Below are 15,683 nucleotides of genomic sequence, written 5' to 3' on the forward strand. Positions count from 1 at the left end.
TTATCTGACGCATTGTATCTAGTCAAGTGTAATTAGAGCTTTGATGTTAGTGGGAAGAGGTGATGATGTTGATTCACATATTCTGTCAATAGACGAAGGATTTTGTGGAGACAACATTTGTGATACCTGTTAATACAGTACATGGATGCATAATGGCCTGTACCTGTGATTGCTGATATAGTTGCTTTCTAGAAGATAGTCTTTTCTAAACTAAAGGCTACACAGAGAGCTGGTTACCAGGGTATTGCAAATTCTCCCATGGGTAGAGATGGAAATTCTAAGTGTATTGCAGTAATTATATCCAGGACTGCACCAACATTGATGCCACTATTCTTAGTGATTACTTTAATCTAAATTAAAATAAAAATAAAAATTAAACTAGCAACTCAACTAAAATTTAAGTTGCAACTTAGAAATCAAATCAAACATTTTTGTTAACAAATATACAAAGAGATAGGTGGTTCGCAAGGTTTGAACTCTAGTCTCCTTGCTTGATTCCTGTAGGTTAAAATTCTACTGAAACTGGCAATGATGATTTACATTTGAAGAAACTTTTAAGTTCATTTTTCACACCATTAATACTGCAATACAATTTTCATATTTAACAGCCGCGAAATTGTCACACGAAAAGATGCAACTCATTCAGGGTTAACTCGAGAATAGCAGAGTCTGGTTGGGTGAATAGGCAAGTAATATTCTAAAACCTGACCCAAACAATCTCCACCCAAGAACTTCTGCATTTGTACTTGGCTTTTGTGCCCACATTTGAGAGCTGAAGGAGGGTGACCTGCAATGATAGTGGGTGAGGCAGTGGTTGATCATGACTACAAAAGTGAAGCAGATTTCAAGTGATATTAGGAGGAATTTAAAAGCTCTAACACAAGTCAGAATAAAGCTTAATTAGGGCAAAATGAAATAAGGCGAGACCAAATTCATGTAGCTCAACCAGCGTGGACCAATTGGTCTAAATTATCAATTAGTTGTAAAATTTTATGTGCCATCTACTAAGTTCCAAAGAATACACCATATTATAGGTCAGCAATAACAACACTGTATCCAGTAATGTTTAAATCCAATGTGAAGTATTAGTGCAGCTGCAGTTAGCACTGAAACTGGAATAAGTAAATTTTTGTTCCCTCCAAAAAAGATTACGATAGCTCTTGGGCTAATCTCAATGTTTGATCATCAGCATCTATAGTGTTTCCCCACGATGTTTTTTTAGTTCATCAGGTTGCTTCCTCCTCGGAATTGTCGCAATTGCAAAAGAATCAAAAATCACATTTATCTGCAAGATTTGTTTTTTGTTAACTAATCCAATTTCAACATTAATCTGTCTTTATGTTGTTAATCTCTAATTACTGCTAAACAGTCTCAAAGATGCTTTGGAGTAAACATAATTGGTAGATTGTGTTAACTGTTTACCATTTTGGCTAGCACTGGCAATAATGGAGTATTACAACAGACAGAATGTAAAGAAATTAAAACTTACTGTTTTATTATGATACTTATTTGATATGTCAAATTACAAGTGTATGATGTAACAAAATCAGTTACAAACTTATATGCATATTTACATTATATATATTTGAGAAATTAAGAAGCTACACCCTCATACATTTAAGAAATTACACCCAAGGCAGGAGTTAAACTAAATTGTACATCACAGACTTTATATCTTTTCAACACAAAAATAAAAAGACCTAAAATTGAAATGTACCAAGTACAATATCAGTCAAATTTAGATGGAGTTTTTAAATGTACAAGCGAGGCACTTTTTGGAAGTTGGCTAGGTATCAAGCAAGTGGCACTAAGCAAACAATAGACAGAATCTGGAGAAAAATCAAAAAGGTACAAGACATTCTATAGATTAAGGTTTCTATTGATGTCTTATTTTGGAAAGCATAGCGTTTAAAAAAGTGGAAGTAGAACAAAGTTGCTTTAAAAAGATAACAGTGAATAAATACCATCAGTACTCAGAAGGGTCAATTAGCATTATTAGCATGCCTTGTAGGCTTTTTTGTTTAAATCCATAAAGCAAACATTGCATACAAATTCAGTACATGGATAGATGCACCATACTAGTTAGTAGTGCCTGATCGTTCTTAGGCCAAGGTATACCAATTACAACAGATAACACTTTGCCACAAGCCAGCAAATTGTTATATTGGGGATAATCACACTTTACATTCCACAGTGCTAGCACTCTCAGACCTTCTCTGGACCCAAAGGGGAAAAAATATATAAAGCAGCTTAAGATTATATTCAGAATTATTTAATGATTAACAGTCTACAGACAACTAGAATTCTGTCTCCAAATTAAATAGGAAATGATTTCCACTATGATAATATTTTTGCTAAAGGATCTTTGTTTAAAAAGTTACAAACACTGATTCCATCTGCACATGGGGAAAAGGATATGAAAGGAAGGAAGCAACTTTTGAATTAAAAACCAAGCATAATGAGAACAGAAAATAATAGAATGCATGTGAAAATTTAATATGTGCACCAGTTCACTTTCACAAATGTACATTAAGAAAAGTTTACCCAATCACAAGAACAACAACATCAATACAAGAGTGAAAAGTGAAAAGGTCAGAAATTGAGTTTAAGGCTTATTACATGGCAACAGTTGGTAAATCACACTTTCTAGGCAGCCAGTAAAGATGATAGATTCTTTTTCAAGCTCTACCTTCAATTTACAATTCACTCTATAACTTATGATGACCAGCTTAATATTTGGAAAAATGAAATTGATTTAGCCAGATGTAGGTACTATTAATATTCATTTAATGTGAAAATGAACAAACCGATATACACACTTTTCTGACCAGACCCCAGATGAGAAGCAAATGCAAAATATTAAGCACTTCAGGAATTCCTAGGTAGAATGAGACTGGCGCAGCCACACACATGAAAAAACACAATGAATGAAATGTGGAAGCCTGAGGAATCTTTTGAAATCTCATGAATTAAGAGTTTCCACTCAGAATATTACATACAGGACAACATTTGACAGAAATCTTACCTAGTAGACATTATACATGCAGAATTTGACAAAGTTTCTGAATGCAAGAATTGGTAAGACTTCAGCTTTAGTTATGTCTATGTGGATGTTAATAATTGCAGTTGACAGAAAAGTCAATCAGACTTTTCCTCAGCTAGCTTGCAGTTCTTTCAAAACAAAACGGAAACATGGACATCAGTTTTTCAAAATGTGGACAACGGAGATGTATAGACAAATACAAAATAAGCAGGTGGTCTCAGACTATGTGCAAGTACTCTAATTACAATTCAAAATGTGTTTTGAATCCCCTAATGTGCAGAACACTGATAAATCAAAGTTCATCAGCATGGATGGAATCCTATAATGAAGCATTACACACAACCTTAAATACTCAAACTTGCAAAAGAAATAACTGCCCGTCACCACAATTTTCCTTGTGAAGCCATTCTATTAGGTACAAAACTAGAAACAAGCTCTTTAAAATTTAGTCTCATATCTTTAGCCTCTACTTTCAATGTGAAATAATATTCAAAGTTAGCTTATGTACAGAATGCTGTCAGTTCATTCCATCTACTCACAGCTGATAAATAGATGCATTCTAAAGTGGAATATCTTACAAATGGGGTTATTTATTTACAATATTTAAAAGCCAGAACCTGGCCAAACAACTTTACCCAAAGTCCTAAATTTTAAATGTAATTTTCCTGTGAATAAATATGATAACATTTAGAAGCATTAAATCTTAGACTGAAGCTGATCCTACCACAACCACATGAGCTTGATTTTCCCCTTCAAAGTCACAGACATGAAAAAATGTAGTACAAAGGTGTGCATAGAAAATGGACAAAATCAAATCTGCCTGTGTGCTCTAAGTAAACTACTTAAGTTTATTCTACATATTACTTGACAACCAGAGGCTCTGCACAAAGTGAAGAATGCATCCAATAATATTTTTTTTAAACTGCAGATTTGATTTTACTGTTTAAGTCCAAGAATTTAATTCATTCATTCTCAAAATTTGTCTTCTCCACTGTGTAGGCCTAGTTCCTGCCAGCCTGCATGGCTCCAATGTAAATTCCAATTTTTAAATCACATCTGCACATACCTATGTACTTCAACACAAAACCACATACACATTTACAGGAACCACTCCACACTAAAAATGTAGATATGTCTGTATGCAAAATTTATCCAGGGAAATCAGCACCTAGTGGTCGTTTTTTTTTTAAAAAGTAAAAGCATTCAATTTTATAATCTCAGAACAAGTTAAGCTAGCATAGTTTAGCATCATTAAATGTTCTAACATACACTTAATTTACAAATTAAAACTGTATTTTTCCAAAACTACATCTACTGTTTTTGGTAGCTTGCGGACTCAAAGCTAGGTCTGAAGTGTGTGCATTGACTATATTTCTTTAGATTTTTAATAGCATACGATTCCCAGTTACATCAATGCATTAAGTCATCTGACTTCTTGGACCATTGACAGGAAACTTGCTGGTTGTGCAAAAATATTGGAAGTGTTCAGGTAATTAGAAATCTAAATATGCCCCAAACTTTCAATAAGTTTTTACATCATCTTAAAATCAGTTATTTTCTGTTTTTATGGGGAAGGTGGAAAAATATTCAAAATAATGCTAAATCATAAGCAAGCATGCATATTACAATGAATTAAAAATAAAAGATGTACCTATGGGTCCATTACATATCAAAATCTTGATATAGGACTGAAAGATTACATTTCAAGTACAAGCCATATCTCAAATTTAGTTATATAGAGTTTGACACTTTACATGTGTTAAATAATTTGTAATTATTCAGACAGTAAATTCATCTGCACTGCTGGATAAGTGATTCTGTAAATGCACATAGTAATACTTATTAGAACCAAAATCTAAAATAATCTTTCTGAATAAAAATCAAACAGTTACCTAGTGCTTTTAATCTAAAACTCGAGTCTCTTCAGTAAAAGCTTCATGTGAGACACCAGGCCCCATAGCCAATTCAATGTACAAAACTGCAAAATGAATACCTTCTGCATCATCACATACAGTGTTCACTATTAACAGCTAAAAAGCAAAGACCTCTCTGCTTCACAAGACCTCTTGAGTTAGACTGTGCCATGCGAAGTATTAGACATGGTGGCCTTGAGAAATGTCATTATCATTTAAAGCACATCACTTCTCCTCTATACTTGGAAACTTGCACAGCTCTGCAACTGATCCTGGCTTTGAATACCAGTGGGCCAAAACCCTCGTGAGCCAGGATTGATGTCATCTGGAGATTAACTATTCGCACAGCTTGGCTCCCAACTGTTCACATCATCCAGCTGCTTTGTGCTTCCCTCCGCAACATCCACAAATCTCACCGCAATGGTGGCAGGCTCTCAGAGGGAGATAGCAGCACATGCATGGTGCAATAACAGACAAGGCTATAAGTGCCAGCCATCGCAAACAGAATTTGTCATCACCAGTGTCACATGAACACGGATCAGAGAAATCTCCCTCAGAGTCCGACATGCAGTGATAGAGCATACTCTCAGCACACAGCATGCAGCTCACTTGATAAATGCACCTCTTGATGGGGTCTGGAGCATCCTGACACTGTCCTCTTCGGTTCTCCTCATGGTTAAACATATCTCGACAATATATACAACGAGAGCGCTCTCCATCCTCTTTCCTTCGTTTGGATTTTTTTGATTTCAGTGAAGTGGGGGGCTGTGCTTTGAATACAATAGAACCTTTTGAATCTTTAACAGAATCAGATTCCATCCCTTGCACTGAAGGATATACATAATCATGTTTCTTAGATTCAGGTTTAAAACACACATACGAGTCTACTTCTGTTTCCAAATCATTTTTTCGCACAATGGGGTGTCTGTAATCTTCATAGCCCCTAATCAATACATCCTTTAGAGGATTTATCCTCACTACTTCATCTTCATCTTGAAAGCTGACATGCCTAGTTGATTTTAACATGATCTGAAAGAGATTTAAAGTTTTCTTGTTAGAAGTCAAACTATGAGGTTGAATATCTAAGATGAAGAAAAAAAATAGTAGAATGTGTAAAATAGATTAGTTAAAAGACATGAAACAGATTTAGGAGTTCCTTTGAATAAGTATTGTAATATCTCAGTCACTGACCAAGACTATTTATGCCAGTAAGGTTTATGCTGCTAAGTTCAAATAAAGTTCTGAGAAATACCATCATAAACCATCATAATAATACATTTTAAAAATGTGCTTTAGGAAGATGCAACTTAAGAGTATAGAGATACTGCATTTGGTGACCTCATGGATTAGTTCTATAAATACCAATTTTTGGATAAAATATTCTATTATTCAGAATAATAGAAAAATACCACATGTCCAGTTTTCATCTCTGTAAAATAGTTGAATGTACTGCAATTTACATTTTCCAAAACAAACACTAAAACAATAAAAGGTTACCTGATTCTGCTGAGCAGGAAAATACAGTCTTCGAGAATTGAATTCCTCAGGCGGAGGTGTTCTATCATAGCAGCTTCTGCAAGGTTCATTGGTCACTACAGTGTCACATCGTAAAATTCTCTCTTTTCTTTTCAAAGAATCAGCATCATTTTCTTGAGGTGTCTGAAAAATAGCATGAATATCCTTCATTACTCATTTTGAAGGGCTTTGGTTAATTCACCACTTCAAACTGTAAACGCAGTACATTTCCAGTTTGACCACCAGAGGTCAACCTATCACAATTCCAGGAAACATTCCAGTAAAAATTAACTAACTACATAGACCTTTTTGGAGTATGTAGATAGTTATCTGCAGAACTGCTGGAATTCCACAAAAGTGCCACCAAGTTTGACATTCCTGCATGAATTCAAAAGTCTTTTTAAAAAAAAGTCCAACAACACAGCAAGAATTTGCAGCTATTTCCCAACACTGGGAATCTAACTCCTAATACCAAATCAGTTTAGACCTGGCACATCTATGACCTTCAGTTGTTTGAATAGAAAGGAGCAGCTGTGAAAAACAAAGATTTTACATAATTTACTTGTGTGAATCAAGTTGTTAAATATTGTTTAGTTTTAAAGTGGTTTAGTTTTTTAAAAAAATTAACAATTTAATATGTTCATTGATTTTTTTTCAGCTGTTTCATGGGCAGGATTAGTTGGAATCCCCTTGGTACAGCAATACAGTGCTTCAGAATTGGGCCAGTTCAATTTGTAAGTGGTGGATTCTCAAATGAGAAGTTCATACTTGCTACACAAATCACCAATAAAAATACTGAAGTAGTGGAGGGATCTCCTATAAGACACACAACATTTTGACTTGGAAACATGCTGCTGGCTCTTCACTGTTGCTGATCTAAATCCAAGAATTCCCTCCCCAACAGTACTGTGGGACCACCTACATCAGTTCAAGGCAGCTGCTCACTTCTCAAGGGCAAGTAGGGACAGGCAATCAATGCTGGCCTTGCTAGGGATGCTCTGATACCAAAAGTGAATAAAAATTCTATAATTCTACTATTAACATACAGAATGTATTTTTGTAAGGTTTGTGTTAATAACATTCTCATACAACTTCAGTTTTAGCACAAAGGTAGGGTATAGGTAATTCTTCATCTTTTTGAAATTAAACTAAATAATTGTTTGCAAACCAAGTAAAACTTAAGTGAGGGAAAGTGAGCAATTTTACTGCTCTGATTACATTTTAAAGTAGTCTAAAAAGTTATATTGAATGTACCAGATTGAAAATACTTCCAAAAGTCAATGATTTACACTATTTTTGCAGCTAGTTTTTCTTCTCATTTCAGTGTGTTTACTATGGCTATTAAGCCATACTGTTCTATATACTGGAATAGCAAATTAACTTATGACTTTTATCTCTTGCTAAAGGTGTGATATAAATGCAATCCGTGGAGCTGCTTTACTAAAAGAGGGTCAAAATTCACTTATTTTTGACATATTTATCAAATCAGACTTGTGAAAGATCAAATTCTGTTATGAAACTCTGGTAGGCAAAAAAAGAGACATTTCATGCTAGCAATGCCCATCTGAACTATAATGCAGGTTTAAATCAGTGTTATTCACCAGATGGGATACAACCTCTTCCTAGTGCAAATTTTCTCAAATGCAGTAAATATCAGGGAGGTGAGAAAGGGTTGGAAAGCAATAGGCCAAACTCAAATCATATTAAGTCAGACCAAATAGCTTGTTTTAGTACAGTATACTTTTGCAGGTAGATGAAGATAACCAGCATCTTAATTAGGATCACAAGTCCTGTGAGAAATAAATTACAGGTAACCCCTGTGTTACAGAGGGGTTGTGTTCCTAGAAACCCATCTTTATTGCAATTTTCTATAACACAAACTCCCTTTTCCTATTGAATCACATCTAATAAGCAAAGATGCATTCCTACGGGATGTTTTTCTCTCTCAAAGCCATTTTATCAGCGATGACAAAGTGACCAATGCCAGTATTAAACAACTGAAGTCAACAACAACTAATGGACAAAGATCGTGGATTAGGAAAGGGTTTAGGAAGTGGGGAAATCAGGGGAATAAAAAAAAATCACTGGAGAAAACGCTGAAAGATTACTTTAAGGAGCCTGTGTAAGAGCTGGTCATGGCTACTGCAGCTCCTCACAATGCAGTGCATCAGAGAAAATGTCTCAAATGAAGAGGGCATTCACATGTCCTTGCACTGGAGAGGGTGTGGCAAAGTAGAGACTCAGCTGTAGCTGCCCACCCAATTGATGCAATGATGTCATATTCAAATCATAATGCCTCACAGTACTGATTAAAAATTAAAATTGACAAAATTTGTAGTTTCTTCTGCATTTGGTATTTATTCATTCATTTCCCACATAAATTCCTTGAGAGCGAACTTTATTCTGTTTTTGGGTCATGATTTGTGAATACTGTAAGGCGAATTTCCAGTACCCAAACATCTGTAATGGTGGGGTCACCTGTATTTCTCTATCATCTGTACATGACTGTGGATTGCAGGACATTTGGTGGTAGAAAGGAAAATGAAATGTGACAAAATTGCAAAACTGGAAGGTCTGGTATTTTTGAGAAAATTAGGGGTTAAAATTGTTCTTCAACGTAACAGAAATTTAGCACAGGTTTAACTGCAACAACTTTAACTGGGCAATATACCTGGAATTCTATCAGAAACCTTCGCTATTCTTTGTCCCAATGTATCATCCTCACTCGACTCTGGCAAATTTTAACTAATAATGCTGTGAATCAACATGGGATGGTTTTGTGCTACTAAATGCAATTTATTATGCAGCAGCTATCAGAATGTACCACATGCCAGTCTACAAATTATTTTCCAAGGAAAGTGAAGCAAAACACATGACCAACCACCTTAAAGTCATACCGGCTTCATTCACAACAGTCATTTTCCTGCACTTATTCAAAAAAAATGCCAGATGCAATTTAAAGCTCTCTGAACATGGACTCAGGACAATGGCTACAATATTCCAAGCCACTTCTGATAAGTCATCTTCTCTGCAATAGATGTTGCAGGACCCACAGTATCCAGAATTTCCTGTTTTTATTCCATATTTTCATTATTTGCAGTATTTTCCATTTTGTTGTTGTAAATTGGGTGTTGAAAAGATGCTACACGAATCCAGAACTACAGGGCATTGTTTCAGAACACAAGTTTGCTCATTAAAGACCTTCATCGAAGATCGATCATGAATCTCTGGAATTCTCTTCCAGTGTTGTAAAGACTGAATCACTGAATATATTGTTGGCCAAAATATATATTTTTGGTCTACAGTAATTCAGTTAAGGGCTAAGGAAACACGAAGTAGAAATTATCTATTTTTCTTCAAGGATGTAATCATGATCTACCAAATGGCAAAATAGGCTTGAGAAGGCCATATCGTCTATTCCAGCTTGTACCATCCATGACATTTTGTTCTCAGAACAATGTTTAAATTTATAAAATAATTTCTTGCTGCCCTTTGAGAAGTAGACTAAACTAATGCAATGGCAAATCAGCCCACCAAGCTATCATCTGCATTTGCTATCCTGAAACACAAATCCCCTCATGTGAAAACTTTATTCGCCTTCACCTTATCCAGCCAGTTTCTTAAATATATGAATAGACTTAAATAACACCAAAATTGTAAACCATCTGCATACAATTAACTGTACATAGAAGTCCTCCTTGAGTAGTCAACAAGCTTTTTAAGGATAAATTCCGATGCTAGCTATTCAAAAGCATTACTGAGTTCCCCATCAACATTTTGAGTCACTATGAACCAGACTAGACTACTCAACTGGACCTGTCGCATAAATACTATGACAATAGGAGTGGTCAGAGACAGAGTATCCTGCAATGAATGACTCACCACCTGCTGACTCACCATCTACAAGGTACAAGTCAGGAGAATGATGGAATATATCTACTTGCCTTGACAACTGCAGCCTTAATTAATCAACTCAACATCATCCAGAAAATAGCAGCCTACTTGACTGGCACCCCATCCACCACTCTTCAACATTTACTGCCTTCACAAATGGTGTAATATAGTTACAGGGTGTACCATGTACAAGATGCCCTGTAATTACTTGTCTAAATTATCTGTCAACATCTCTCAAATCCATAACTTCTACCACTAAGGACTAGGGAAGTGGGCACATGGGAACACTACCATCTAACCTGGTAACATGTCTTAACTGGCATTTGGTCTAAACCCTGGAACTCCCTCCCCAACACTATTATGGAAGTACCTTCATCAGATGGACTGCAGCAATTCAAGAGAGTGGCCCACCACCGCAGAATTTTCAGAAATTATGTTTGCTTTAGCCAATGTTGATAATTTAAGAAATGATTCAAATTACATGGTTTACTACCTGATTAACTGTTACTAATATACAAATTGTTCCTATTCCTTTGCTGAAAATATTTTGCATTTTTATAACATTACCTTCGCAAGAACCCCATTTCCTCTTGTTTCCGATATCAAATGAAGCACAATTTTCCAAATTCACAATCTCTTTACGTTTAACAAACTAGAATTGCATAACACTTAAAAAAACAGTTTATGCATAGCGTGCTGCAAGATGGAAATTTTTAAAAAGCAGCTGAGTGATTAAAAACTGCAACCACCACCCACATTCTGTAACTATAATACTCTGCTCTGACAAAGCTTGGCAAGTTCTGGCTGTAAAAAGCAACCCAACACAGCTTTTATGTAAAACGGAAATCTGTTTTTCTCCCAGCTGCTGTTATAGTAATTACTGTCCTGTGGTTGCTAAGAGATGCTTCCTATGATTTTTTTTCCCCTTCAAAGTACCAAAATGGCTAGGATGGATGATGGGTAAAGTAATAAAATCAACTCCAGCTGCAAAATGTTGGATAAATACAGTTGCATAGAAAATGGGATCCAGACCCAGCTCTCCTTGTTCAAAGTATCAAAACTTCTCCCCTTCCCATTTCTGCAGACTGAAGTTCAAGAAGAAAATTATTAACAGCTTACAAAATATGTTCTGTTTTTATTTTAGCTCAGCATAATTTACCAGTGAAGATTAGTGGAGTACACTTCCCTCAAATCTTTGGATTCTAATACCTGCTATGAAACAAAACTAGCTTTGGATTGGTAAGTAGACATTAGATTGTTCCACATTCAAGTAAATTAATGTAAAATATTCAAATTATTAGTTAATTGTCCTTATCAGATGAGAAATTGTTTACAATGAGAAATTTCAAGAAAAATACAAAATTTCCTTGTAATCATCTGAAAAATTTAGTTATGTCAGTGTTTAACCACAAGTAAATTTCAATATTTAAATGAAGAATCTTGGAGTTAAGAACTTGAAGTGAACACCAAATGATAAATATACTCAGCTCAGAAGAAAGTCCCAAAGAATTCACATGACTCTACATTTAACTTTCATTTCAACAGCAAGGCCGAATACACAAATTCAATTTAAGGTTCAATGAAGAGCTTAGCAACCACAGACCTACGCTTACTCTTTCTAATTTTCAATTTTAAAAGTTCTGACATTTCTAAATTGTGGTACAATTGGCAAGATGTTCTACTGTTGCCTGGAGTTCCCACCAGGCATAATTAGCAAACCTGGCACCAACTGCACTCTGCTCAAATTCATTTGTATATCACAAAAACAAAATCTGTCACGTTCCTATATTTCAGCAGTTTTGTTTAAATTAGTTTTAAAATATTCTTTGCTTTAAGTGGCAATATAGCAGTTTCAATAACATAGCCAAAAATGGATTTATCACAAAAATATTTTAATCAGCCACCATGTATGAGTAACCAGATTCTAACTAAAAATAACTGGAAAATCTTAATGGAATCATTTGTTAGTCACATTGTCCAAGACAGTTTTATTCAAAAGGTTTAATTAAAAAGCTTTGAAATGTGCCTTTCTGTACCTATGGGCCAAGACAGTTTAAAATTAAAGCCTATTGTGGTTGATCAATTTCATCTGGGACACTATCAAGTTTTCTCTTTAAAGTGGAACCCTATTTGAGCACAATTTTTCAAGTACCCCAAAAGCATGCAGAAATTGTGCACACTAGGTGAAACTTCCAGAAATTTTGCATTTTTTTTTTGTGTGTAGGCTGGCTAATTTCTAGCATATTGCACAAGAAAAAGCACACGCAAAACCACCTTTCAGATTAATTGATAAAAAGGCTGATAAAATGCAAGACTAAATTTAAACACAATTAAATAATCAATTTGAGAGGAAATTAAACTCAAACTCAAACCATGGATCTATAATACAAACAGAAAATCCTGGAAACACTAAGCAGGTCAGGCAACATGTGTGAAAGGGAAACGGAGTTAACATTTGAGGTCTGAGACCCTCTAGCCTCAGAATAATGTTATATGGATTTTGAAAGCAAACTCTATAACCACGCACTGAAGATTAAAAAAAAACTGAATATGAACGTTGGAATCCCAAAACCTTAAACTTTTTTTTAAACAGAGATACAGTAGGATACCCTTGTGTACCAGAGTACTAGCCTCTGTCCTGCTCCCATAATCACAGAATTAGTGTCATTGGTCCAGCTGAGTTTCTATTCAATAATAACTGTTACTAACCAGCAACAAAAGAAACACACCGAGTCATGTATAAGTGTTAAAAACTACTTTATTAATAACTACTTATGATAATAAGAAAAATAAAAGTAAAAATGTTAGAATGTTAGAAGTAAAAATGTTAGATCTTAAACATTAACCCCAAAAACTAAACTCGAAGTCTGCGTGTGGCAAATTCTCAAACTCCAAGTCCAGGAATAGTTCTCAAAGTTCAGTTCAGCAAGCCATAAGGTGAAACGTGAGCAAAGGCTTCTTCAACAACCACCGTTGACTGAAGACAAAACACAGAGAGAAAATAGAGACATTACGAAATCCAAATGTTCCACGATGGAACCCATACGACACCTCAGTGTCTACTCAGCAGTGACTACTCCACCGCTTTGTTCCGAAGTATCTGCCACCCCGAAAGGCACTCCAATCGTGGCCGTCCACACAAATACTTGTATCCTTCTACAGGTTAACGACAAAGTGGACTCCACTGGATTATTCCAAAAATCCATACGTGGATTGTAGTGACAGGCACAGTTATTGTTTTTCATCCATCAATAGAGATTAGCAGGCTGGTGCCTCTCTCTCTCTCCTCTCTCCGACTGACTCGGCTGTTCCAAAAACGTCATTACGTCCTTATCTTCTGTTGTCGTCATCACGCCACACACACACTACTCTATCTTAAAGGGACATACACCAATAGTAACCTAGTCCGTAACATAACCCCCAGGATGTTGATAGTGGGGGACTTAGTGATGGTAATGCCACTGAATGTAAAGACTAGATGATTAGACTCTTTGAAATTGATCACTGACTGCAGCTTTTGTGCTATGGATGTTACTTGCCATTTATCAACCTATGTCAGAATGCTGTTTAGGTCTTGCTGTTTCATTTGCTGAGGAGTCACAAACAGAATTGAACATTATGCAATCACGTTACGAGCTTGTGATGAAAGATTATCGATGAAACAGCTGAAAATGGTTGGGCCAAGACATTGCCTTGAATTCCAGCAGTGATGCCATGATACAAAAGCAATGTTTAAGAGGCATTGAGACAGACACAAATAGGCAGGGAATGGAGCTATATAGACTACATGCAGGCAGATGTGCAGTTTAAGTTGATATCATGGTCAGCAAAGACATCGTGGGCTGAAGGACCTGTTCCTGTGCTGTATTGTTCTATGTACTGGGGCTGGAATAACTGACCTTCAGACAGCTCAGTATTTCTTTATTTCTGTTACCAATTGAAATATTTTATAAAAGAATTAGTAGTTGGCCATTCAGGCCCTTGTGCCTGCTCCATCTCGTACATCACCAATCCCTGCAGCACCTGTGGTCACACTCGTCTAACCTGAAAATTACACGTTTATTTCCATTGTTTACATCCCAACGACGAATCCTCAATCCACATCCATATACTACCCCAATATCATATAATTTTGTTTATAAATCCCATGTGGCAATGGGATTTATAAACAAATCCCATTGTAACTAGCAGGGGAGATTATAAATCTCACATACAATCTCAATAAATCCCACTAATAAAATCAGCAAAATAATTAAGTTGGTTGAGTAGTCATGAAGTTACATGGGTTATGTACTGCATAGGAGAATTAAAATGGTCTTTCCCTTAATGAAAAAAAATTAAAGCGGACGACCTTTTCTAAGAAATCTGTTGTGTTAACCTTGTAAATTACATATGCTGTCTAAAGCCAAATTTCACACTGTGTTAGTTAATCATAGGTCCCTTAAAATTTGGTTGCAGTGCAAGACTGGCTCACACCAACAAAAAAGGTAGTCAAATTAGTGCTTGGGGTAACTGAATAGAGTTGACAACTTTAGACTGATATTTTGCCCAATCTACCATTCATCCTTCTTCTGCCTGTAGCCCAAAATCTTAGAAATTCCTTTCTGGCCTCTACCCATCATAAAAGACCAGTGGTGCTCAGCAATGCCAACACACCTGTCTACAAAGCTTAGTTTTGATTAGTATTATGAACTGGAAATCTCAATGACCTTCCATAAGCCTTAAGAAACCTGCAAGATCTCTTGTATAAGAACGAAGTAACCAACACCAAATCATCCAGGTGACGTGCTGAACTCCTAATCTTTTAATTTTAATATTTTAAAATATAAACAAACATCACAAAGAACAATCATGGATATTATAGAAAAATATTTTCCTACATTACTCTGGCTTAAGTAAAAGGTAATTTTTAAAACATTTAGGAGTGCATTTTTGGTCATCTTTTATTCTCCATGAAAACTTGCTGGGGTACAATTCAACATGCACCCACAAATCCCTGCCAGAATCAACATATTGTGGTTTCCCCAAGATTCCAAAAGTTTTTATGGCTTTCAGGACCTCTTAAGGTCCTCACTGCTTCCAACAAAACATTTCATTGCTGACAAACTCAGGAGTATAATTTCACTTCCATACTCACTGTGCTTAATGAAAAAGACAGCTGGATTTCATTTTGAAGCCCATTTGTTTTTTTTTTAAATATTATTGTCTTTTAATTATTTTCCTTGTTCTTTAATGTAAAGGGTATAAAAGAATATGATTTAATTTTTGAACTGAAAATATACAATGTTTTTAGGCGAACTAGAACTTCTAGAAGTGCA

General features: G+C 35.5%; 1 protein-coding gene across 2 annotated transcripts in view; it reads right to left on the reverse strand.

The window, feature by feature from the left end:
• Positions 1 to 1,470: 1,470 nt before the first annotated feature.
• The window catches only part of spred1 (sprouty related EVH1 domain containing 1), a 74,446-nt gene continuing 60,233 nt past the window's right edge, over positions 1,471 to 15,683 (reverse strand). For both annotated transcript variants that reach the window (XM_052027305.1, XM_052027295.1), the window contains exons 5-6: positions 6,454 to 6,615; positions 1,471 to 5,985 (exon numbers count right to left, since the gene is read on the reverse strand). In XM_052027305.1, coding sequence (XP_051883265.1) covers positions 5,326 to 5,985; positions 6,454 to 6,615 — 822 coding nt within the window. In that variant the 3' untranslated portion in view covers positions 1,471 to 5,325. The remainder of the gene's footprint in view (positions 5,986 to 6,453; positions 6,616 to 15,683) is intronic.

Source organism: Pristis pectinata, chromosome 1, assembly GCF_009764475.1.
Source record: "Pristis pectinata isolate sPriPec2 chromosome 1, sPriPec2.1.pri, whole genome shotgun sequence".
Taxonomy (NCBI): Eukaryota; Metazoa; Chordata; class Chondrichthyes; order Rhinopristiformes; family Pristidae; genus Pristis; species Pristis pectinata.